Source organism: Gavia stellata, chromosome 26, assembly GCF_030936135.1.
Source record: "Gavia stellata isolate bGavSte3 chromosome 26, bGavSte3.hap2, whole genome shotgun sequence".
NCBI classification, from domain to species: Eukaryota; Metazoa; Chordata; class Aves; order Gaviiformes; family Gaviidae; genus Gavia; species Gavia stellata.
Window position 1 is genome coordinate 3,494,871 of NC_082619.1, and position 25,930 is coordinate 3,520,800.

Sequence of the window (25,930 nt, forward strand, 5' to 3'; positions counted from 1 at the left end):
AGTTCCCTTTGAATGTCACACAGCAAGTTGAAGGAGGAGCAGATTCAAACTCACATCTCCTGGGATTTTGGCCCTGTACTTCAGTAGCATGGTTTTGATTTCAGAAATCTTGTTCAGTGTAGTAATTGTGGCTTGTACTTCTTTACTGCTGCTGTTGGGGTTCTGTGCAATATTCTCATCTAGAACAGAAGGTGCCCCGAGATGAAATTTTTGCTGAGAATTGGGAGAACTTTTCCTGATCAATAAATCTGTTTAGTCCAGCCCACTGATGGTAGTCCGAGAGATTTATGGCTTATTTTTTAGAGTAGCTTGTAAAAGTTGTTTGGTGTTTTTGATGGTGTACTGGAACATGACAGCCCTCTGCCGTACTTTGAAGAGCTATTAATACAGACAAAGGGAAATTGTGCTCATTGGTTTGTGTACATAGCTGCTTTTCTTTAAAAGCTGCTTTTACCTCAAGTTGTGTCTGATGTGCCAGAGCTGTCTGCATCTCTGCTGTTGTATATCTCTGTTTTGTGTAACTGAAGCAAAAAGCTTGACCAGTCTTGACATTCCTATCTGTTTCTGGACTGATGCCCTGTTTCTGTCTCTCATATATTTCTCCCTCTGTTGTATTGTACCAGTTTCTTTCAGTGCTCTGTGATTATCTAGGAGGATAAGGTTTTGGACTGATGCCTAGCTTGTGTCTCTTTGTATTTCTCTCCTTCTCTTTCTTCTGCCCTTTCCCCACCTTTCTTATGCAGGTCTTGTTCAACGGTGTGTTGTTATCCAACGGGATGAAAACGGATTTGGGCTGACAGTCAGCGGAGACAATCCAGTCTTCGTGCAGTCCGTCAAAGAAGGTAAGCAGATTTGCGAAATGTGCTAGCCAGAGAGCAGCCTAGAGGGTTTTCATGTGAATCAAAGAAACATGTGCGTGAGCTGGAGGAGAAAACCCCAAATGCCTTCCTCACAGGTGGGATGGCTGTAGCTTTGGAGTGGATGTGCAAGGACAAAGAGCGTTGCACTGTTGGGATGCAGTGAATTGCCTCCTCAGTGTCTGATGTATTTGGAAACTGATTCTTGTATCTGAGAGGAAGTAAATGACTTACTGAAATGTGGTGGGATTGTGGCTTGATGTATCCATTACAAAACGAGCATAGAACTGCTCTAGTCTAGATACTCAGAGATTTTAATCTGATAGAGACAGAGAAAGCTTGGGTGAGGATGGGAGGTAGCTTTGTGTGGAACTACAGAAGTGCTTAAACCATTTTTGCTTTGAATGTTTCTACTGAAATTGGAACTAAATAATTTCTTGCCTCTCTAGATGGAGCAGCCATGCGGGCTGGAGTGCAAACAGGTGATAGAATTATCAAGGTAAGAGCATTCAAATCATCAGAGAAATGGATCCTTTCAGGGAAAGAGCTCATTTAATAGAAAGAATGTCATTGATATGTCTGCTGTGATGTTTGCATTTGCCTGTGGGATAGAGGAATGGTCTCAGTTTCTGTGTTCTGGGGATACCAGAACAGTAACCACTGGAAGCCCACTTGGTTTTGTTGTGGAGATCACTTTTGTTTCAGAACTTTATGGGTGAGTTCAGCATCCTGCAAAGTTTAAGTATCACAGATAAGATAAAGAAAAGAAGTGTGAGGGGAAAGAAGGAACAGAAAGTTATTAATTATTACCTGTAAATAAATAGTCTTCTTGGATTATTGTTTGTCCCCTAACTGCCCCCAGATCAGTGTTCTCTTTTAGACCCAAACAACTAAGAAATCAAGTCAGTAACTAAAAAGACTATTGAAACTATTGCTGAAAAATGATGGTTGTGCTACAGCAGCTACGGACACAGATAGAGCTGGGATTTCAACTAGGCATTTAAATTGATGAATTAAATTAGCTACCCTAATTTTTTTTTCTGCCCAGTCAGAGGTGCATTGCTTTTTTTGTTTGGTTGCTTGGTTTTCTTCGGTACATGTGTATAGTTTTCTTTTTGCAGAGCTCTGCTTACTGAGATAAACTGTTAGCAGGATAAAATGCTTATCTGTTAGTGTCTTGAAAAACATAGTAATGGAGATGAGAGGGCAAACCAAAATATTGTTCTTCATTGTACATGCTTATTATGTAGTGTGTGGGTACCTTTGGTTGGAAATCAGTAGCTAAACACTGTTAACTTTCTCTTCCTCCCTACCCCCAGGTGAATGGCACTCTTGTAACACACTCAAACCATTTGGAGGTGGTAAAGCTGATCAAGTGTAAGTAAAGGCAGGTTACTATTTTCATCACTGTGCTCCTTTAAAGGATGAAAGGCATAATTTTAAAGGCCCAATGATGGATTAAGCTCTCAAGTGACAAGGACGAGGTCTAACCATGCCCTGTGCTGGGAGATAAAGGATGTGTATGAAACAGTGAAGTGAAATTGGGGTCGTTTTGACATCTTGGACTTGAGCTGATACACGCTTCTCTGGTTTCTCCTTAGCTTGATGTTCAAAGTTACCATGAAACCTTGCCTACGTGTCTTCCCATCTTTTGATTCCACCTTAAATACCATAGCTATTCAGGCACTCTTAATGTAGATTACTGTATGATGCTTGCAAAGTACTGCTGTTTCTAAAGGAAGTGCATTCTTGGTTGATTTTCTTGTACGAGGAAGGAGGTGTAGTGGTTCCTTCCACCCTAGCACAGTTTATTTTGTGGCATGAGCATATGTATACTGTAAATGCAACCTGGTAAATGGAACCTGATACACTAGAAATTGGATTGCGTGCCTTTATTAAGGATAATAACCATGAAAGTTTTTGGATTACCTGAAACTTAAACAGAGATCTCTAAAACAGAGTTGACAGTGCTCTCAGGTTCTCTGGTTTGAAGAATGAATGGGTGAAGAATGTTCTGAGTTTTTTGTCTCTAGAGCGAAATGGCAACCAGAGAAACAGCAACCACGGAAATCTGCAAGTGTGTCTGAAATGTGAATTGTTCTTGTTCTCCCTGCAGCGGGTTCCTATGTAGCTCTCACTGTTCAGGGGCGCCCACCGGGGTCACCCCAGATTCCATTAGCTGATTCTGAAGTGGATCTGGCAGCATTTGGGCATATGTCTCCCATCATGACATCTCCCCATTCGCCTGGCACATCAGGAAATGCAGAAAGGATTACCAGCCCAGTGCTTGTGGGGGTAAGATTTAAAGATCTCTTTCCAAAGAACCAGTGTAACAGTGAAAGAAATGTGGTCAAGTATTTTTTTCTTGAATTGGTTTGTGCATCTTGCACATATCGCGAATTGGAATATTTATCCTGCCACCCAGTGGGCATTTGATGACATGGGGAAGAACATTCTGCAAGTAAAAATATCCAGTCCTATCTGAGATAATACAAATACAGTTGAGAGTTATTCACAGTCTGTCTTTGAGATACACTGGAATTTGCATGATGTGAGTTTATACATTGTTTGGTCCAAGCCAGTCATGCTGTAACCTCTATTAAAAAGTGGGTTATAAGATGTGCAGACATGTGGCAAAGAAGAGTAGGGAAAGCAAATAAGCAAACACTTCTAGTCTGGGTTTTTTTGTGTTTTTTTTTTTTAAATGTTGATAGCTATGTTCAAAAGTAGGAAAGAATGCCTAGGATAGGATTTAGAAACTTGAATTGCTTCTTGTAGAGCTTTTTGGAGCTCATGTTTAGGAAGTAGATGAAAAGTGGGCATATCCATTTTCCTTATCTTTCTTCCCAGCTCCATCAAAAAATCTGACCCTTAATCTCTCCGTGTTTTCTAGGAGGAGAATAATATTGTCCACAACCAGAAGGTGGAGATTCTGAGGAAGATGCTACAGAAAGAGCAGGAGCGGCTGCAGGTACTGGAGTTGCATGAGTTTGAGAGGGCTGGAGGGAAGTATGGTGCAAATACAAAGATCAGTTGTTGAATCACTACTTAGTAGCATCTTCAATATTCCCTTGCATAGCTTGTGTTTCAGCTTAGCTTTTCTGCATACTGGCCTAACACCAGAGATCTAGTCATTCTTACTTATTAGCTCTTGAGTTTTTAATCCTTGACAGAGTAAGAAAAAATTCGTGGGAGCTTTCCTAAGCGGAAATGTACATATCCATCAATCTGATCTAATCCTTGGGCAAGTAAGCATCTTTGACTCCTACTGAGAGATTTCAGTCTTTTTTCAATCAATTTTTCATATGGCACAGGAGACAGAGGAGAGCTATATAAAATGGACATTCTGTAGCATCTATTTGGTAGGTGTGCAGATGTGCTGTTTATTATTTAAAATATGTAAATGGAATGAAGATTAGTAGTAGGTTGTAGTTCTAGGCTTTGATATTGAGGAAATACTGAATGAAAGCTCATAAAATTATTTCAGTCTCTGCAAGAAGAGTATAGCCGATCACCCACCACACGACTGCTCAAAGAGATACAGGAAACAAAGAAGCACATTCCTCAGCTGCAAGAGCAGTTGTCCAAAGCCACAGGCTGTACTCAGGTAACGGAATGTGTCAGGCTTCTCTGTGGTGTGTTCCGGGTGAAAATTCTTGGGGGATGGTGGTGTTCTGGGCAAGCAGGAGTTCCCTGCCATGCTCTTCTGTGCTTGTACAGGCAAATTGCACCCTCTAGAGTTGAGACTTGTAATTAGGCTTGCAGAACCTGTCAAGCAATACAGTGCAAGGTCAGTATATGAAGTAGACTTTACAATGTACTTTCAAATCATCTGTGAAAAACTGCTTTTAAAACAGTAAGCGCAAACTATGATGTGTCTTTTAGTCTGTCTGTCAATACAACTTAATTCTTACAGTGAAGAATGAATAACTGGAAGTGTAAAACAGCTTTGCTTTTGGAAAAAAAAAAAACAGTGGTGGTATTATTTTTTCCCCCTTTCCCACTGCCTATAATGTTATAAATCCTGAAAACTTAGTGTGTTTTTCTGTCTTCTCTTAGAAAAGCATTGCAGCTTTTTCTAGATACATGAAGAAAGTTTTATAAATAATGTGAAGTAACTGGGTTTTGAAACAGCTAATGTTTAAGGATTGTCTCTTGAAATATTCTACTTGCTCTGTGCTGTCTCCCAACTCACTTTATCTTTTTAGGATGGAGTCTTGTCCTCCAGGTCTGTGATGGAATCGCTGCAGATCAGTGAAGTGGAGGCAGAGAGCGGGGATTGTGTGACCAAACTGGATTACAGTGGTGACAGCCCCTCCCGACCAAACAGTGACATTGCTGATGTGAGTTTTAAACAGCTCCCTGACTTTGCTTCTATACCTTTTGGATTTGGTTTTCTTGTGCAGATTCTTTATGTTTGTGTTGTCCTGTGTATCACACATATGTACTCTGTCTCAGTAATGCTGTGTATTATTAGAATAGGCTTCTCAGTACACACCAAAAGTACTTCCCTGAGGAAGCATACTATATTGGACTTCCATTAGGGACTGGGAAAGAAATAGTGTGGGTTTTGGGTTTTTATCCAGGGTTAGATTTTCCTGGCACAATCCCTGTAACCAGACAAAGAAAGATAGATGCCAGCATCTTTCTCAGAACTCGGAAATACCAATTAGAGCATCTTTTAAGAGTATGGTAATGTTTAATTGCGGTAGCTGTGACTCAGATCCAATCAGTGGGCAGATTGCCATGAAAGGGGGAAGAGCCTCACTTCTACCAAATAAGCTTCAATTATTGCCAGCAATAAAGGCTCTTAGTCTGTTCACTCATTAGTTATCAATCTGTGTGCTCGTATGGTCTCCCTATAGGAATGCCTTGGTACCTAATCCTTAATTAAGTCTCTATCTGATAAGTGCAGAGGAATTGAGACTCTGTACTTGGGTTTTGGCCTAAGTTTGTTGTTTAACTTAAGGATGTGGGAGCTAAATTTTGTACTAGCATTTGGAAGTGAAAGGAAGATGGGTAAGATATACCTCCCAAATGTGAACATACATGACTCTATTCTGAAACATTCCTCCTCCAACTCCAAATCTGACTAGATACCACTCATGTTTATGATAATATATGCAGAACAAAATTCATAGTTGTCTTCCTAATAAACTTAGTCCTGTCAGTATTGTGGATGGTATTTGATCACTGGAGGTGATTGACACACGAAACATTCAAGATTTTTCAATCCAAAGTGACCCTGAGGAACTTAAGGATTGGGGGCAATAGAAACATCTTGAAGTTTAACAAGAAACCCAGAGTTCTACACCTGGGGTGAAATAACTCCATGCATCAATACAGCCTGGAAACCAACAGGCTGAGTAGTAGCCTAGCTGGCTGTTACTGTGGACACACTGAAGATGAGCCAACAGGACATGCTTTTTGCAAATAAAGCCAGGTGTCTGCTGGGCTACATGAGAGAGAGGATTGGCAGCAAGTGGAGAGAAGTACTAGCCCCTTCTGCTGGGCACTGTGATACTACACCTGAAATACTGAGCTCATTACTGGGAAGCCCCTCTTCAGAGGGGATGTTGAGAAAAGGGCCTAGTCAGAGTCCTAGCAACATGGGTACTACATAAACTGTCAGAAGAGGTGGAGAGGGCAAAGAGAAAGCTAAGGACAGGGGCACTAGTAGATTTTACAGCTCTGCTGTTACTCAGTGTCACTAGCTTTCTTACCAAAACTGCTTCTGCATTTGGTTGGTTTTTGATTTTTTTTTTTTTTTAAAAAAACTGTGCATGTAGGTCAGACATTTTAGTTTGGTGGTTCATACCTCAGCTGTTTTAACAGCTTACTCTGTGAGAAAGGAGAATTTGTGGCTGTTGTGGCTGAAAAACGCACTGTGTATTTCTCATTTTCCTGAATTTACTGGTACTCACTAGAACTGAACTTCCTTCTTTCCCAGAGTCCTCGCAGTGGCTTGAAGGAGCGGATTTATCAGGATGAGAGCCCAGAAAAGACTGAGGTTCAAGATGCTGTGAGTACAAAACATAGTGTCACTTGTAATGGGCCTATTTAAAACCTTGCTGATTTTCCCCTGCTTTCTAGATGGAGCATGCATAAACTTTGCTTTAGAAAAAAAAAAATGCAATTAAAATTGTGCAGAGGAAGTTAATTAGCTGAGTAAATGTTTATGGAGCTTAATAGCAGGCCCATTTAGAGGCGAGAAATATATACTCAGCAGTAAAATAGCTGGACCTAGAATAGGTAGAGCAGTTGTACATATTTTATTCCGTGAGTCCAGGAGTAAATGAAACAGTTTTTTCTTTAGGATATTTAGTCATTACAAGGCTGGCATTATCAGGGATGGCCTCAAGAGTAGGTAAAAGTGAAACATAGCAGAAAGTGCAGACCTATCTGAACATATTATTATCTTCCTTAGGATGACTTCTGAAGTATTTTTCCCCTCATCCGCTTGACTTCCCAAAGACATATTTCTCCAGTTTTACTAAGATGGCATTTGTCATATGCCACATGCTTAGTGTGCTCATGTCTGTAGATGATGCAGTTGGTTTTGAATCATCTGATTTAATGTTTCTGAGTGCTTGCAACTTGGGAGGAGCATTCGTAAGGGTATCTCACAACTGCAAACTTGGACAAGGTTGAGTAAAGGCACATGGGTTTCCACTGAGTTTTGAGGAGAATAAAAATTATAGTAACATCTCTAGTTTGGTAAAGAAGGTTTACTGTGCCAAGAGAGTAATAACACTGTACATTTCTTCCTTCTCTTCCCTCACTCCCGACTCATCCCAGGATTCCCAGCCTAGTGTTGGAAGTCCTTTATCCCGAGTGGGGCCTCAGATCATTGGAGCAGAGGATGATGACTTTGACACTGAGCAGGAGCAGGTGGGAATGACTTTTAGCCTCAGCTACCCCTTTTCCCCCCTCAACCAAAATTCTGTTCCTTTGTGCCTAAACTACAAGTGCTCTATGACTTGTCTTTATTGAGCAGCTTGGGGAGTTTATGACAATATGCCATCTTTGATTCTTTCTGTTATTCTTTCTGTCTTCTCATAACTTCAAGCTTTCTAGAAATTCATTTGCCTTGTTTGAATTTCTTTTGCTTGCTTAGTTTCTATTAAGTTCTGCATTATTGTCACAGCAGTAGAGCTGCCGTGGCTTTTGATGTATTTATTCTGAGTTATTTTAGCTGTCCTTTGCTCTGAATTGTATTTCAGTATATTGTACTCAATGTTCAGGAGAGTAATTAAAATAAGTGTTCCTATTGTAAGCTCTTCCTGGGATGTTAGAATGGCATTGCAAATGTTCTGGAATTGATCAGTTTTTATTTTAGTTAAACAAATGAGGAGCTAAGCTGTTTGGTTTTTCTCACAGTAGCTTTCTTAAATAATTCAAATAGTTTATATGTATCTCTACAGATTAACGGACAATGCAGCTGTTTCCAAAACATTGAGCTCCTGAAATCTCGCCCAGCTCACCTGGCTGTTCTTCTGCATCATGTGGTGTCCCAGTTTGACCCTGCAGCATTGGTAAGATGTTCTGGAATTGTTTCCCTGGCCCAAATTAATAGTCTTAACCAGAGTTTATCAGGATCTCCTTGCAATCTAGAAGGCTGAAGGTAGCTAGGAAGAGTTTCAATCCAGCGATGCTGAATTCCTTGAAATATTTGAAAGAAAACTTGGAATTAGGGGTGTTTAGAAGAGTTCTCATGGTATCGCTTGATTTCTTCCCCTCCTGTTTCCCACAGTTGTGCTACCTTTACACAGACTTGTACAAGCAGACCAACTCCAAAGAGACCCGGCGTGTCTTCCTCGAGTTTTACCAGTTCTTCTTGGACCGAGCTGCAGTAGGTTCTAGTCATTTCTCTCATTTTCAAGCATATCTAACAAGCTGACTTCTACCTTTCTCCACTCTCCTGAACTGGAAAAAAACTAAGGAGTTATTTAAGTCCTCCAAAATAAAAAGTTTCGTTGTTTAAATGTTACCAGTGAATATGGCAAAATGAATGGTGTGTAGCTTCAGATGCCTGTTAACTCAATAAATCATGGGGAATGCATTGTCTGATAGGAGAAATAATTTTGTGATATGTAAGCAAGCTCTAGCTATTATACATTGCCTTTTAGTTAATAATTGCTGCATATATTGATGTGGCTATTGCAAGGATTGGGAAATCTTATGTGTCTGTTGGAAAGCCTGAGAAACTTCTTTACTGTCATGAATTGGACTACTGGCTAGTGTAGCAGAGGCTAGTACTGCATGTTTAGATGAAATAATCCTTGTGTAATATGATACGTATTCAGGATAAGAGTCTTCCCCCTTAATACCATCAGGTGTTCAGGTTATATGATTTTGGCTTTTGAGGGGTTTTTCTTGTATGTTTCGTGCTGTGTGTTTTATTGGTGTGGTGTTTGTTGTGTATGTTCTCCCAGCCTTCCTTTTCTTTTGCAGAATCTAAAAGTTCCAGTTCCAGATGAAATCTCCTTGGAACTAGGTAAGGTGCTCTTGCCTCAGGTATCTATTTCTGCAGTTTCTATTGTCTGAGGCAATCCAAGCAAGTTTCTGAAATGCATTTGGGATTACTTCAAACATATAGTCTCATGTGTTACAGGGAGAGACAAATAAATACTACTTATGTTTCTTAGGGAGGGCATAATGCGTGCTCCGATACATGCGTAAGTGGTGGGAAACATTGGCCGCATTGACATGTACATTTTTTAGTATGATAGTGGCCAAGGCTGCTTACACTTACTGCACTGAAGTTCGTATTATCAGCAAGTGAAAGGCAAAAGGGTACTCTTGGATGAGTCAAAGTGTATGTGTGAGTGACTATTCTGAGGTGGAGAGGACTGTTCTCAAAAGAATAATCTATTAACTTTTCTCTTCTGACATACAGACAGAAGAAGGCCAGAACTCCTTCCTGAAGAGCTTCATCGGCAATTTATACAAACTATGCAAGATAAAGTCTGTCCAGAAGTTCAAAGAAATCTGGAAGATTTCAGGTAACAACAGTTGTCAGTGTAGTTTTCATTTAATTCATACCTGTCCTCAGTCAACATGTCCAATACAGGGGAAGTCCAAATTCAAGGGACATAGTAATTCATCTTGGACTGAATAGGAAGATACCACTGGAGAGAGCCTCCAGGGTCACCCTGTGACCTATCCTTGAATGTTTTTTGACACTGTGTTGCAAGTAATCAATTTGCAAGATCAATTTTAGAGCTTGGATTCTTCATTCCCTGAAGCTATTTGAGGCAATTTCAGAATATTGTTACTTAGGTGCTGTTATATAAATCCTTCTTACTAATTGTGTTTATAATCAGCTTACATCTTTTTTTTTTTCTTCTTCTCCTTTTTTCCTTCCCTCTCCCCTTTGGGCATGGAATAATCCGCTTTAGAAGGCTGTCATGAGCATGTAGTAGAATTTGATAATTAATATGCCTTTCCATGTGGAGTCATAAAGAGCTCTGTGCCACCATGAGACATTATACCCAGATAAGTGTTCAATAATGGACTTTTTCATACCTAAAAATGTCTTAATTCAAGTATATGCTTCAAATATACAACCCGAGTTGCTGCAAAAAGAGTAACTACTTCTTGACCCTTGCAATGGCTGCCTCTCTTGGTAAATATCATACAACTTTATCCCTCTGAAGGCTATCTTAGGTATGTTTTACAGGGAGTGCAAATGTTATGGAGAAATGTCATGACCTCTCGATTTTCATATAGAAACCAATAATGAAACCTGTTTGACCTTCTGAATGTCAAGAGGTTGCTTTTCCTTGTTACAGGTCAGTATTCAATTCCAAGTGATGCTTCCCTCTCCCCATTTTTCAGGCAGAAACGTAGTATGGGATTGACTCTGGCAGAAGGAGAGCTAACCAAGCTGGATGCAGAAAGAGTTCGTGATCGGAATGCAGTGGAGAAGGAAAGAGCATGTGCAGAACAGATTATTGCTAAAATTGAGGAAGTCTTGTGAGTAACAGAAAGTATAATTGTGGGGGTAAAAAAAGTTCTACCCTGAACCTGACAACAGCAGAGCAAGGAATTAGGAACTAGAAGCAATTTGACATCACTACATTTACATTGCTTCCCCTGTTTGCTGTCAGCATATGTTTGAGTAATGACAGCCAAAAGTAAGCTAATAGTTCAAGTCCATATATCTTTTCCAGGAAGCTACTGTTCAAATAGCAGAGGTAATGCTTCTGTTGTCAGCTTGTGTGTTATTAGGTCAGAGTCGTGGTTTTGCATTGTAGAAACCTATAGCTTCAGAACCCATTTTTGTTTTTAATGTGAGCTGAATCCAGTTTTCCCAGCTGAACCTTCATTTTTGTTTACTACTCCCCCCCGCCCCGACTTTCTAACATTCTAAAGGACACTTTGAACACAACTGCTGATGTTTGGGTGGATGTGACTGGGTGTTAAATAGTTTTTGAGTTTCGTTTTTAAATTCTTTTTTGTTTTTAGGATGACATCTCAGCCTTTGGAAGAAGACAAGAGGTAATGGAAGTTGTGTGGGCTTGGTCTGTGAAGTAAGAACCCCACTGCTGGCTCTGTGTTCTGCTGAGCAGAGCAAGACAGCCCTCTGCTGGCTGCAGCCGCGAACTCTCAGTTTCTAAATCCCCTGGCACAATTGGTTTGAATTCAGAGCATCAGCCTCTTGCTCTCAGACACTTCTTATTCTGAAGTTTGTTGCCTTTGTTTCAGATCTGAAAAAATGACTGTTGCTGAGACTTCGTGTTTCTTTTGGTTTTGTTTTGTAGCTATTTTCAATCTGGTCTAACATTTATTTTCTGTATGTGCCTTGCCTTGTTCAGTATGTATGTATACAACTGTCTGGGTAGCTTTTACTATACTCTTTACAGCAACCATACTTTTTACTGTTACTTATTTTTATCATAAGTCAAAACTATACTGTGACTTCAAATATGTATTTAGTATATCATTTTAGGACCTTCTGTGTAATTCTCAAAATTACATTTTTACCTTGTAGGCTGGTATGCCTTTTTATATGCTCCATCTTTTGTTTACAAGAGGACAAATTCTGATATTGACTGAATCTTTCCCATTGTCTGTGATAGTTTGTTTCGTATTAAAAAAAAAAAGATGCCAAGTTCTTTTACTCTAAAAATGGTTAATTTCTCAATAGAACTTTTGCATTTGACCTTTTTAATTTTCTTGACAAAATATATTTTCCCCGATACCTTTTTCCTTATCCTCCATCTTATTGTTTTTGTATATACTTGGCAGTTCCACAATGCAGTATGTGATTCTTACTTACATGAAACACCTGGGAGTCAAAGTTAAAGAACCTCGGAACCTGGAGCAGAAGCGTGGCCGTATTGGTTTCTTGCCAAAGATCAAGGTAGTAGTGTTGTGGCCAGAGTGCGTTTGTTTAAAGCTGCCCAGGATGGGTGCTTTGTTAGAATTGAAAATCCACTTTTGCATGACACGTTAGAAGTTGGTATTATTTTACAGTCTTCATTGCTGCATCAAAAAAGATACGGGGTTACTGAGCTGCACATAAAACCTAACAGATGAAATTGGGTTCTACATATGTTTTCAGACACATGAATTAGAAATGAGTTGCCTTCTTTCTTCCTTTACATGTATGCCTGAATTCTGCTTGTTTTGCACAGTTCTAGCCTTATTAAAATTTTGGGTGAGAAATGTTTCATATAATACAACCTTGAATCACTTGAGGATCTCATTAAGGCTAATCAGCCTGTTGGCCTGTAGACTTTAGTTTTCTTCTTGAGAAACTTGCCCAAAAACTCATGCTTCATGATGCAGGAAAGCTACTTTTTGTGCCACCCACACTTTCCCAGTTATATAATGAAATTTTCCACCAAAACTCCCATCTCTGTGGGTGTGTTCGGTTGTCTCCCACAGTATGGGGGTGTATCTGGTCACAGTAGCTACTTATTTTCATCAGCTTCCTTTGAAATGTTAACCGTTACTAGCAGTTCTGTACTGAGGTTGTGAAAAGGTTAGATCAAGCGTTTGCAACCTTCCTGAAGTGGTAAGATAAGTTGTATTTCTCTCTCCCAGATTAGAGTCTGTATGCTTGTGGAGGTTTGGAGTCACAAGATGTTGTGCCTTAGAGAAACAAGGTGCTACTGGTTGCTGTAAATTGGTCTCTGACCCTAGGGAGGAGAGTGGTTTCTAGCTCCTGCTCAGTTAAAAACAGGGTGTGTGAGTTTTTGCTTATAACAGATGTATCTCTTAAGATGCTGTGGCTCCTGGCTGCTAACCCTGTTACGCACCACTCATAGTCTGTCTGTAGGCTCTTTGCCTATGATGCTGCAGGATGTTGACATCTCAATAACTTGCTAGAAATAAAATTCTCTTATACCAAACTCCTGCAGTTTTAAAGAATTAGTCAATATCTCAGTAAATAACCGAATTCGAAGAAATGAGTGATCTGTTTGCTTTGCTCTTCTTTGTTGTATATCAACTGCAGCAAAGTATCAAGAAAGAGAAAGAAGGAGAGGAAAAAGGAAAGAGAAGAGGCTTTCCTAATATTCTGGGCCCACCAAGGAGACCGAGTCGACATGATAGCAGTGCAAGTATGTCAGACAAAGAAATATATGTTCCCTAACTATTAGTCTGAAAGCCAGATAGTCTCTGCTGTCTTTTAAAAATCTGTGCTAAAAAGACTCAGTAAACTTTTTGGTTTTAAAACATGTTTTTTGAAGACACACAAACCTAATTTTGTCCTGAAATGCTTCCTCTCTTCATCACTAAAAACAGGTAAAAGCTCTTTCAGCAATATAATGGCTCTGTGTTTGTTTAGTTGGCAGAGCCATGGAAATGCAGAAGCCCCGCCATCCAAAGCACTTACCTACAGCATCTTCTGTTAGCCCAGAGCCACCAGATTCTAGCAAGATGCGCCAGAGTGGGTCCTCCAGTGATGGAACAGAAGCGCCATACCCACCTACCAACCCAATGTCTCCTTTGGCAGTGGGTCCCTTTTCATCTCCAGAGGGAAGCAAGGACAGCGAAACAGGTAGGATGATACTAGCAAAGAGGAATGACTGAAGATTGTGTTGTGAACAGTATATGCAAAGCACAGTTCTGATGCAACAAACTTGACAAATTAGGAAATGTTTTTATGTCATTAGACATGATCTTCCTCACCTTAGTCATCTTTTGTGACTTAGTCTCTGGTTCAAATTAGGAAATCTTATCATGGCCAGAAATTGTTGCTAGGTGGGTTCTATCATTGTGGCATTGGATCATCTAACAGGAGAAAAAAAAACATTCTCAGGTGCCTGCTTTTGTAAGCACAAGTCAGTGTCATCTGGAAACATTTGTCACTGAGATTTTTTTACCAACCTAGGAATTCAGTTCCTTCAGCTCTAAGCTGAAATGAGGCTGTGAATCAAGAGGCTATGAAGAAGCTGTGAAGTTCTCTAATGTACTCTAATTTGGTACAGTTCTTGACATTTCATACTTATTCTCTGTCCAGGTTTGAAGCAGACTGGAGAAGCTCCACCTGCTAATGACTGTATGGATGGCACACCCCGCACACCTAATAATACCTTTGAATTCCCATCTCCTTTGGAAAACTTGCAGGAGGAGGAAGGAGAATCAGAGAGGTAACTGTGGTGTCCTGGTTGCTTGAGCCTTGGAAGACGGTTGATGTGACAGTGGCTGTTGAAGCTTAGTCCGTAAAACTGTTAGTGACATCATTTGTATTAAACATTATTGGTAGAAGTAGGAAATGCTGGTCTGTGTCTGCTACTATGGTAGTACTAGAAAACTATGCATCAGGAGGGTGAGGCTGACAGATGGACAAAACGTTCTAGTTAGGAGGTTAGGCCTTTACTCTGAAGTTATGCTGAATGTCTGAGTGGAGTGAAATTCTTGCATAAGCTTCCCGAATAATTCCTTTCATTCTTTGCAGAATGGTTGACATGGGAACACCAAAGCCTTTTCGCAAGTGAGTATGCTTATGAATGTTTGAACTTCACTGAATTTGTTTAGATTGTAATAGGTTATGAAGTAGAATGCAGTAGTGTTCCTTGTTCTGAGCCAGTACAATTGTCTGCATGATCTTTCCTTTTCTTAAATAACGCATGTATGAAATGAGACACTGACATCCAAATATAGGACAGGTAGAGTGAATCATATGCAGATAAGCCCTTTGATCTATAAGTGAAGTATAGTGATTGTTATATCTACTGATTTGAATTGATAGGTTAGGGAGTTGAGATTTCCACATTTTTGTTTTAAATCTGTGTATTGCTGTATCTGCAGATAGATGGAGGAAAGAAATTGTAACCTGCCCTTTCACCGACTTGATATTTGAATTCAGGCAAATTATTTTATCTGTATCATTAAAAGGAGGGTTATGGAAATATTGTAAGAACAGATATTCACTCTTAGTTGTTCTGTAAAGGGCAAAATTAGAAAACATGCCTTATAGGTTCAGATATCTAACAGCCTCCAGCTGTTATGGAGAGCATATGCATAATGTTTTGCAACTGATATATATACTTAGATTTTCTCTTCTTTTTTCCTTACATCCATGCCTAAAATGAGAAGTATCTGACATATTTTTTCATGTTAGGATGGACAGCGTTGGTTTCGCAGATGTACAAAGTGAAGATGAGCTATATGATTTTGACATGGACATGGACCCTCCCAACTGGCAGCAACTTGTGAGCCGAGAAGTGTTGATGGGGCTGAAACCCTATGAAATCAAGCGCCAAGAAGTGATTAATGGTGAGATGGATATTTTTTCCCAGCTTACCAAGCACAAAGTTGAAATCTGTCCTCTGGAGCTCTGAAGTTCTTAAATTTTAAAACTAGGTCTTTCTTCACTGATCTGCTCAAGGTAGTGGCCATCTATTACTTCTGGTTTGCAGAGTTCGTGTGTGTGAAACTTGTTACTGAAAAGTATCCTGAGATGAAACTTATCCAGTCCTTAGAGAAGAAATAAACAATATTAAGTGGTTTGACACTGAAAGGCCAGTTCGCAATATCATGTTCTACAAAAGAAAGCAAGAGGCACTGTATGGACCTTTGGAAAGCACAGGATGTAAATGGAAAGCTACTGCCAAACTTCGTCTTAAAAGCTTCGTCTCAATTTCAGGTCTTGCAATCCTGCAGAACACTCTGCGTAGCTATAGGAGCGGCTAAGAGCTCACTGTTTGTTTTGGGGTAAATTATGAGTCACGAATCAACTGGCTTCTCTGTTCTTTCAAACATGGAAGCATAGCAGAGCGTGGCTCCATTCTGGAGCAAGCTGGAGTACGGGCTAACAAAGGAAGTGTTGGTGGTGAGGTAGACTTTTGTAAGTTTATACTTCTGCTTGCTTCACATTTGGATCCACGTTGCTACACCTCTTTAAGTAGGTAGTTACGTTACAATTGTGCTTTCCCCTCTCTCTTCAGAATTGTTTTACACCGAGAGAGCTCATGTCCGCACGCTGAAGGTTCTGCATAATGTCTTCTACCAGCGTGTCACTCGGGAAGGGATCCTGAACTCCAGTGACAAACGGAAAATCTTTTCAAATCTGGAGGATATCCTTGGGCTTCATGGTAAGAGCAGCTGAGGTGCCTTTCAGCTTTGTAGTCTCAGCTGGAATTCTGGATACAAATATCTGAAAAATTTAAGCAAGTGACTCTGAAACAAGAGGCAACCTCATACAACACTTCAGATGAAAAAGCATACTACAGCTGTTCTTCCTTTTGCACACAGTTTTTAGATTTCTGATTTACAAAGATATTTTGATAAAGAATGTGTGCGTCCAGTGTTTCAGATACTTGTGTTTTCTTACCTGTGTACACAGACTGTCTTGTGCTGATTCATGCTTTGATAAAAGGAGCAATGCTTTGATGAATGGTCTTCATGGGTCAATGTTCAAAACATTACAACTGTTGTTGAAGAGAATATGAAAACAAATCTGAAAAGACTTGATGTCTTGCAGGTGGTTTTGAAGGGTGGCCCTTCCTAATTGTTTAGAGAAAGGACTGTTCAGAATCAGCATTTCAGTTCTGCCGCTGAATATCAGTTGTGTAATTTTATGCAGGTGGCTTAAAGTGTGTTCTACATTATTCCTATGTTTTTAAAAGGGCAGTGATATTGAGCCTCAGAAAAGATAAGACTGGAAAGATTCTTAGGGGTCATTTGAAGACAGGTGAGACAGAAGTGCAAAGGAGTTATGTAACATTTTCTTAGATATTCTGCTAAATTGATTACATTGCTTTTATTTTAAAATAAATGCCAAAAATTAAGCAAACAAATTAAGCAGTATTAATAAAATTTACTTTTTTTTTAAGTTGCTTTGAACGATCAGATGAAAGCTGTCCGAAAAAGGAACGAGACTTCTGTTATTGGTCAAATTGGGGAAGACTTGCTTTCTTGGGTAAGTAAAATCTTTTTTTGCTTTCTTGTACTTGAAAATAATGTTTCATAGAATGACAGAGTCAGAGGTTAGTGAAGGTAATTCCCAGCTAATAGGAACTGAAGGTCTTAGAGTTGTCATTTCTATGGAGCCAATACAGAGCTAGAGAATGAGAGTTGAAGGAAAGCAGGAAGAATTCATAGGCTTTTCATTTGGCTAGAGATAAGAGTAATTTAAGGAAGAAAAAATAATTTCCTTACAATGTGTAGGTAGAGTAGAAAGGTAGTTTTGGAGACATGAAGGTGAGAGTAGGATTTTGAAAAATGTAATAGCACAATTTATTTCAGTAACACTGAAATATAAATCATGTTGCCTGTGGTGCAGTTAAAAGATAGTTAAAAATACTGGTTTCCAATCCTAGAATTTACATAGCTGAACCTTCTCAAATTTATAGCACTGTTGTAGGCTTCCTTTCTGAGATCCAAATGACAGGAGCAGGAGTGATGTAGATTCTTTAAAAAAAAAAAAAAATTCTCTCTCTGGAATCTCCCAGTTTGCTTTTTGTTTTCAAGCCTACTTAATTTAGGATTGAAGATTGATCTGCTTATTCTTTTCAACTCTTCATGCAGTCATCTCTTGTGGTGTTGTTTTTATATCCCACTGTTTGTCTACTGTTCCATGAAAAAGGAAGCAAATGAAAATCAGATGAGGCTGGTAAAGAAACACCTTTCAGTTCTCCTGTGTATTAGGAAAAGCAAGAGAATACTAGCTAGAGCGAGCTAGACCTTAAGCTTATAGTTTTATGTCCTTGCATAGTGTTCGGGCTAAGTGGCTAAAACAAAAAAAAAAAACCAGGATCTCATTCTCCAGAGTGAGTATTTTCGGGAGTTACTACGCTGCATCACAGACTGGGTAGCAGAAATGGGAAGAGTTGCAGTAACAGATTAACCATCTGTCATCTGCGGCATATTTCTGAGCCCTGCTCATGGCTATAGTTCCCCCTAGCCATGTTTTTGTAATAATTTTGTTCAGGAAATAAGGTGTTATGTTATATTCTGGTGTTTAAGCATGGGTGTCCCCAAGAAACAAGATGGCCTTTGGTCTTGGCTTTGCTGACCAATGGGCTGGTTAAGTAATCCCTTGTCATTCATCTGAGTACAGTTTTTTCTGCTCTCCTTATGGCTGACAGTGAAGACATGACACCGTATTCTCCCTCTGAATCATCAGTGCAGTTATAAAAGGATTGGATGTGCTAGGGCTGCAGACAGGAGAACTGTAGAGTTTGAGATGTAAAGGGGTTCCTCAGTAGGCTGGAAAGACAAGGCCTTAAAACCAGGATGGAAACGACTTCTCATACTTCGCTAGTAATTCCTTTCTTCCCTGGTGAGATCAGTTTGGCTACACAGCTATATGTCTGTTGAAAGTGATGCGTATTGAATTTGAGTCTATCTAAATTTGGCTTTCTTGGCTTTCTGGCACAGTTTAGTGGACCAGCAGAGGATAAGCTGAAACATGCAACTGCCACTTTCTGCAGTAACCAGCCCTTTGCTCTAGAGGTCATCAAGTCACGCCAGAAGAAGGACTCTCGATTCCAGACTTTTGTGCAGGTGAATTATATGCAAGGGTTTGAGTTGCCTGAGGATGTGGCTGGTGGCCAGCATAGCATAATGAATGGTTGTAGATAAAGTTGTTATAATTAATGACATCATGTCTAACATTGTCTTCAGATTGGGATAATTTCCAATACTGTATTTATCTCTGCTAATCATTTCTGGAGGGAGGAGCCTTTAATTCTGGGGAACACAGTGTCCTGATAGAATACAGGAAAGCACAGGAGATGGCATCTCACTTGAGGTGGCTTTTTCCCAAGGATGAGTACTTCTGTGGGGAAAGCTACTTACAGTAGTGCAATTTTGATGCATGCCACGGGCAGAAGACAGATGATATACACCTATTCTGTCTGCCAGGAAAGGGGCTTGACTACACGTGGCATTTGGAGGAGAGAACATTATCATCATTACCACAGGCTGGGAAGAACTCCGGTAATACAAGGGTTGAGGTTATAGTGAAAAATGTACTGTAGTTTTTCTACAGCGTGGAAGCCTAAACTGATGTCTTCCCTGAACGATGGTGACTGAGATTGATTGGAGATGGTACCAGGTCTCTGAAGTAATGAGGGAAGGAAGCTGCTGGTTTTGTGATGAGCCTTTCCTATACATAATTGCAAATGGAGAGGGGATGTGTTGTCTGAATGATAGATCTTGGCATTTCTTGTCTTGTATTTAATTACTGGAAAGTGAAGTAACAGACGTTTATGTGATGAATAGATTTTACATGTTCAGGTAATTATAGTCTTAATAAAAATGACAAATGTAGTTATTGTGCTGTTTAATTTTAGGATGCTGAGAGTAATCCACTGTGTCGCCGGTTGCAGCTGAAGGATATCATTCCCACAGAGATGCAGAGGTTGACTAAGTACCCCCTTCTGCTGGATAACATTGCTAAGTACACAGGTAAAGCCTTTCCACTAGGGTTTATGTATGCATCTCAGCAGGTTTTTTAGGCAAATGTGATTTCAAAGCATATGTTGAAGAACAGTTCAATTTTATCGGTCACTATCTGTTTTCATTGTGACCTCGCTGCTGCCTTTGACACAGGAGGGCAGGTTGAAAAAAATTTTAATAATAATAAAAAAAAAATCCAGTCTTTTGTTTCTAAATTAAATTAATTTTCCTTCTTTGAATTTCTTTTTTTTTCTTTTCTATGTGAAAAAAGTGAATGACAGTCTGCGTTGGGTTGCAGTGTGTGTAGAGTGCAATATAATCATTTAAATATAGTTTTAAAAAGTTAGGGGAGGGGAATGCTGAAGTTTTGAAGATAAATCAAACCACTCTGCTTATGAAAGTTACTGGCAAAACAACTTGATTTGCTCTTAGTTTTTGAAGAAGGAAACCAGGAATTCCTGACTGTCTCCTCTCCACCCTCCAGTTCCTAGCCGGTTTCTTAGTTTTACACTATTACTGTTATTAATGGTTTTTAATGATTATGACAATCAAACAGAAGTGAAGAAAATATTTTGTCTGCATCCTTACATTTCTGATTGTATAAGAGTATGTGATAATGTCAATAGCTGGAATTACGTTCAGAAGAAAAAGAAACAGAGGAAAAAGAGCGGGTATTGTGTAACTCTTCCTTAGTACATGGTCTTAGCAACCAAAACTTTAGGAACTTACTAAGAGGCAAGTTGCATTTGTGTTATTGTTTTGAATAGTCATTAGCATGCTTGTTCTTTCTGTAACTTTCAAGATATATTTAACTCCTTTCTGCAATCTTGAAGAAGGAAATAACTAGAAAGAATTCAGTCACTAAAGATGATACTCTATTTGTTTCAATAAATCACTTTTCAATAAGAAATATGCTCTGATAAACACAATTTTTTCTTGAATTCAGGTCATAAAGATAGCTAAATCAAACTAGTAAGAGAAAACACATTTAAGCGAATTCCAATTTCCATGTAGGTGCATTTGAGAGAGAAAAAGAATAAGATCTTCAATAATAGAAATCCCTGATCGTCCATTACTAACACAAAAATGTGAAGAATGAAGAATCTAATAAAAACCTATCAAGTTATGCCATTGCTTAAACAGGCTTGGATAGACATAGGACATGCTTCTGAACAAGGAGGCAAAAATGGAAAGTATTATAGAACCTAAGCAAAAATCATGTAGTGTTAAGGCTTATGGCAAATCAGCATGTTTCTTTAAGAAGAGAACAAAAAGCAGATAATACAGAACAAATTGATTTTTTTTTTTAAGGTCAAGGTTTTCTTGTTATCGACCAAGGGTGGTTTTGTGTCATTGTTTTTTTAATCAATTCTCAGTACTATTTATTCAAAATTCCCAATATCTGGGAAAAATATGCACTCAGAGCACAATCTGACCTACACCCCTAAAGTCTGATACAAAACAAGCTTCATTTAAACATCTTGGATGTTATCAATATAATGTCAACTAAGAATATAAAGCAGATTGAACTTGGAAATAAATAGTTTCCTACACAATAGACACCAACAGTCTCTTGATCTTCCTCATCTGTTGAATCTCTAAGGCACTACAGAATGTTTTCATGTTCTTGCAGAGGGTTGAGTTTAGCTAGGATGTGTTACACTGAAAGATATTTCCAGCATCACAGGCAAAAATATGACTAATAATACCACAAAATGCCCTGTCAGGTTTACTAGCAGATACCTGCTGCAGTGTAATTTCATTACTCATAAAAAATATACTGCATTTACAAGATCACTCTAATCATAATTAGGAAAGCATGTGATAGTCCATTATCCTTGATGTACTTGTTTATTTGTCTGTTAATTAAATTCTTAATGTGGCTTGTGGTAGTGAGAATTGGTGGGGTTCACCTGTGTCTGCATGGGATCAAGTGACATTGCCTGGAAAGATAACCCTTCTTTGCTCTTGGTGTAATGGAAGAGTGGTTTTTATAATCAGGCTGCATGAAAGTAGCCAGAGATACTTTTTTCCTAAGCTGTTAAAATAAATACAGGGTATCTGGATGGAAAAAAGTTATTATAAAACACTTTTTTTTTTTTATATTTTGTGTTATGTTTCATTGTCTGTTTTTCCCTCTTCCAAAATAAATAAAAAGGATTGGGAGAAATGCAGAAGCCAGTAGTCAGTTGCCGAATTGCGGGACTTTGGCTAGCTGGCTGTGTGCGATCTTAAATACCTACGCCGACTCTCCTTGTACCACAGTGGAGTCTTATTAAACTTTTTAGGTTTCTCAGAATACTTCTCAGATTGATGTTTGGAGTGAATAGTTGTCACAAGCCCCTCAAAAAAGGGAGAGTGGCAAGTGCTGTGCTGTGTACGGTGATCATCAGAGGCCGGTGTCTTGTGCAGGGCAGAATGAATTCTCTCCTGTCACAAATCTGTTTTTGTCATTTCACCTTTGAAATGCAGTGCTTTTGTTGGTAGGCTATTCTGAGAATTTAAGTTCTCTTTCTCAAATTTGAAGTCAGTAAACTGCACTAGATGTCTGACTTTTTCAACCTTCATTGGAAAGCATTATTACACATCCTTTTTCTCTTGCAGAACTGCCTGAAGAAAAAGAGAAGGTGAAGAAAGCAGCAGATCATTGTCGTCAGATCCTTAACCATGTGAACCAGGCTGTCAAAGAGTCTGAGAACAAGCAGGTAGGAGGTGAACGAAGTGAGCATCAAGGTTTGGGGAGAAGAGCATTGAAGGGCAGCAAGCTGTTTAAGACACCTAGAGTCTCTGTACTAATGACTTTATGCTGCGCTTAAAGATGTTTTGTGACACAAGTATTCCTGTAACAGGAGGAATCTTGGGCATTTGGGAACGTGTGGAGGTATTCATGACTGCCTGCACTCTGATGCTAGTGAGTTTTGCTAATCAAAGTGACCATCTTCATTGCATTTTCTGCAGCATTTGGAAGATTATCAGCGCCGTCTTGACCTGTCCTACTTGAAGCAGTCTGAGGATCCCATGATGGATGAGTTCAGGGTGAGAGACAACACTGAAGCAATTTCTATGTAAATTGTGATTGCAACCCTGTTGTTCAGTTTGTGGCTCTTTCTACTACAGTCTTCTGATGTACAATCAAATGGTCTTTGGAGATAGCTATTGCTATACAAAAATTAAAACCATTAGTCTCAGGAATTTGAGTTTTGCTGCCTTCCTGAACATCTCTGTGGATGTAATAACTTGGTTCTGCACATAGAAGTGTTGATGAAGCTTGTAAGTTCTGCGAAACAAATCTTAATGGTCTGCAAGCTAATGCACTTCTGTATCACATGAGAGAGAGCTGTTGGACGATAAATCTTACTATGGATATATATCTCACATGATCACATGTCTTAGGTATGCTGTTGGAACTGGGGAGGCCTCAGAGAGCCACGAGCTGTAGCAATGCAGCTGGCTTTAAAAGAAGAGCTTGTACACAGGCTGATTTGTATAGGAGATCCACAGGTATAGCCAAATAAATTCTAAGTCCAGTGCTGAAAGTACTGTGTTTCAGGACCCTGTAAATTCTTGCAGTTATGTTAGTGAAGCTGGTTGCTTGTTGTCAACATCCTTGGAACAGTACTAACTTTATGAAATTTCCATGTTTCAAGTGAATGATGAGCACCAATAGGCACTTGCAACTTGAAACAAATATTTTCTTTTCTTTCACACATGTTCCAAATAGGTGGCCCTATCTTCTCCAACATCAGGGTGTATCCAAAGAAATTTTTATATGAAGACTCCTCTATAAAACTGTCATGTATCCTTCCACAAATAAACTTGCAAGCATTTAGTTAGGAGATGGAGAACTTACTGGCAGTTATGAAATCTTGCTGTCATTGATTGTAGACTCTGCGACTTGGAAGGAACGACTTGTGAAAATTGTCACTTTTACTTGCCTGCAGATCTAAATGTCACAAGCACTGAAATGACTGAAGAATCCATTGACATTATAAAGTCCATCAGATCATTGGAATGATTTGTACATCAGTATATATCATTTGTAGGCACACTTGACTTGCAAATCAAGTGCTGAAGCATTAATTAGTTGTAATACTAGAAATGCAAACTTTATATGGGATATTGGAAAAACTCCTAGAAATCAGATGACGTCCTAATGCCTTAGTAGCTTGACTTAGTACAAAAATTCTCTACCCTGTGACCCCAGCATCTGCAAAAGAGCAGTGAATGAGAAAGAGTGATAACAAACACCTCTCACAAGATTTTGGTTTACGAGCATACCCTGCTCCTGTGCCACATTTCTTTTTCCAGACTGGGTTTAGCTGCTCATCTCCAAACTGGAGTGCCTGTTCCAGCCTTCCCTCTGACATTCCCATGCTTTACTATTACTTGCTTCCACAGAAATTTCATAGTACTACTTTTTTTTTTCTTTCCCCTGGTGACAGAACTTGGATCTAACAAAGAGAAAAATGCTTCATGAAGGACCTCTAATTTGGAAGGTTAATCGTGACAAAACTATTGGTGAGTCCTGTTCCATCAACTGACTTAAATTTGGGTTTATGTGTGTTTGCTGAGAAGGAGAGAAAGAGAAAGGATTTCTGCAGTTTCCAATTATGATTCTTACTGCCACCTATAATAATGCCTATGTGTTTCTCAGAGCTGATTAAATTATTCTTGTAAATTCTGAAATATGCTGAAGTATCGTTATGGCCATGCAGGGACACAGCAGTCAGTTGTGAGATGATCCAATCCCATCTGTAGCTTTCTGCTGTAGTTTTGATGAGGAAGATTTGCAAGCTTTGCCTAGAATGGCATAGCACTGATTACTGCCTCTGCATGAGTAATCAAAAATGCAGCCTTTTTCTTTCTGCAGGGATGTGATACAAAATTATGAATCTTTAACTCATTCTGAGTTCTTTTGCACTCTGTGCAGATCTCTACACTCTGCTTCTGGAGGACATTCTGGTGCTGTTGCAGAAACAAGATGATAAACTGGTACTGAAGTGTCACAGTAAAATCTTGGCATCAACAGCTGACAGTAAACACACCTTCAGTCCTATCATCAAATTGAACACCGTTCTGGTTCGTCAGGTGGCAACAGGTCAGTGTAACCAATTGGGAAGGCAAAAGAGGAAGGCAAAAATGAAGACTAGATCAGTTGAGGATAGCTGTTTTTGTCTAGAGTTCCACAGTAGAACATGGAAAAATGTGTAGGCTTAATTCTTGGTTGTCCAACATCTTGCTTTGTATGTATGAGCTGTTTAACCTCTTTGCATCTGTAACAGGCATAGCTTGAGTTAGATTTCTAAATTAAAGCACTCCGATTGTATGAGATGAAAGGTACTCTAGAAATTATTGGGAGGGAGAAGAGGAGAAATAAATCTGTTTCAAAGTGGTTTGGGTGGTAATGGCTCTTTTCTTTTAGGACGAATAGTCAAATTTCCTGGATAGGGAAAGATTGTTGTTTTGTGTGTTATAGTGTGGGAGGGTTATCTCATGAACTCTTCTTTCATTGCTTCTGGTTGGGGTTTTGCCCAGTTTTTAGGAATTTTCAGAAAGCTATGTGGGACAAGGCTTCTAGTTAAATTCTTCTCTCCCTGTGTTGCTTCAGATAACAAAGCTTTCTTCGTCATCTCCATGTCAGAAAATGGCGCTCATATTTATGAACTGGTGGCACAGACTGTTTCAGAAAAGAATGTGTAAGTAATTTGTTCAGCTCCATTTGCTGCTTGATTTGTTGTACTTGAGAGATCTTTTACATTTGCTTGCCTGTAGTAACTGTGCAGGTGTCCATGAATTACTTGAGTTCCTTCTCTAAGCTTAGCTGAAAACATAGCTATGTTGACCTATGTAGGAAGTATCCAAGGATAGTCTCTCCCAACTTCTTAAAAGCAGGGAGAGGGTGTATACACACATTAGTGTATGTATTAAAAAAAAAAATTGTACATAACACTCAGTGTTGTTGCTTGCTATCTCACTCACTCCAACCCCTTTTCTGACCTCAAAAATGCTTTTCTTTACCCTTGCAATTCTGGTCTTACGTGACTGACTGCCACATAAGTAACTGAAATTGGTTCTGCATCTTTATGCAGAACCAGTTAGCCTTGCAGACTTTGATACTAGCATCATAAGCACCCCAATGCATGAATTTGATTCCCTAGCTAAACACTTTTTCTTTGGTAGAAATGTTTTTCTCCTGAAGTATAAGCAGCGCA

General features: G+C 39.3%; 1 protein-coding gene across 3 annotated transcripts in view; it reads left to right on the top strand.

Moving 5' to 3' along the window:
• Positions 1 to 25,930, top strand: part of ARHGEF12 (Rho guanine nucleotide exchange factor 12) — a 76,739-nt gene that overhangs the window by 42,618 nt on the left and 8,191 nt on the right. For 2 of the 3 annotated variants that reach the window (XM_059829624.1, XM_059829625.1), the window contains 30 exons: positions 744 to 842; positions 1,307 to 1,356; positions 2,177 to 2,234; positions 2,974 to 3,152; positions 3,751 to 3,828; positions 4,345 to 4,464; positions 5,066 to 5,200; positions 6,808 to 6,879; positions 7,656 to 7,748; positions 8,282 to 8,392; positions 8,611 to 8,709; positions 9,312 to 9,354; positions 9,757 to 9,862; positions 10,698 to 10,835; positions 11,328 to 11,360; positions 12,111 to 12,225; positions 13,324 to 13,429; positions 13,657 to 13,869; positions 14,332 to 14,461; positions 14,770 to 14,805; positions 15,436 to 15,590; positions 16,262 to 16,408; positions 17,150 to 17,235; positions 18,696 to 18,821; positions 19,613 to 19,727; positions 22,323 to 22,423; positions 22,677 to 22,754; positions 24,161 to 24,236; positions 24,649 to 24,816; positions 25,327 to 25,414. In XM_059829624.1, the coding sequence (XP_059685607.1) occupies positions 744 to 842; positions 1,307 to 1,356; positions 2,177 to 2,234; positions 2,974 to 3,152; positions 3,751 to 3,828; positions 4,345 to 4,464; positions 5,066 to 5,200; positions 6,808 to 6,879; positions 7,656 to 7,748; positions 8,282 to 8,392; positions 8,611 to 8,709; positions 9,312 to 9,354; positions 9,757 to 9,862; positions 10,698 to 10,835; positions 11,328 to 11,360; positions 12,111 to 12,225; positions 13,324 to 13,429; positions 13,657 to 13,869; positions 14,332 to 14,461; positions 14,770 to 14,805; positions 15,436 to 15,590; positions 16,262 to 16,408; positions 17,150 to 17,235; positions 18,696 to 18,821; positions 19,613 to 19,727; positions 22,323 to 22,423; positions 22,677 to 22,754; positions 24,161 to 24,236; positions 24,649 to 24,816; positions 25,327 to 25,414 (3,154 nt within the window). Of the gene's footprint in view, positions 1 to 743; positions 843 to 1,306; positions 1,357 to 2,176; positions 2,235 to 2,973; positions 3,153 to 3,750; positions 3,829 to 4,344; positions 4,465 to 5,065; positions 5,201 to 6,807; positions 6,880 to 7,655; positions 7,749 to 8,281; positions 8,393 to 8,610; positions 8,710 to 9,311; positions 9,355 to 9,756; positions 9,863 to 10,697; positions 10,836 to 11,327; positions 11,361 to 12,110; positions 12,229 to 13,323; positions 13,430 to 13,656; positions 13,870 to 14,331; positions 14,462 to 14,769; positions 14,806 to 15,435; positions 15,591 to 16,261; positions 16,409 to 17,149; positions 17,236 to 18,695; positions 18,822 to 19,612; positions 19,728 to 22,322; positions 22,424 to 22,676; positions 22,755 to 24,160; positions 24,237 to 24,648; positions 24,817 to 25,326; positions 25,415 to 25,930 lie in introns of all 3 variants that reach the window. The other variant, XM_059829623.1, reaches the window with a different exon arrangement.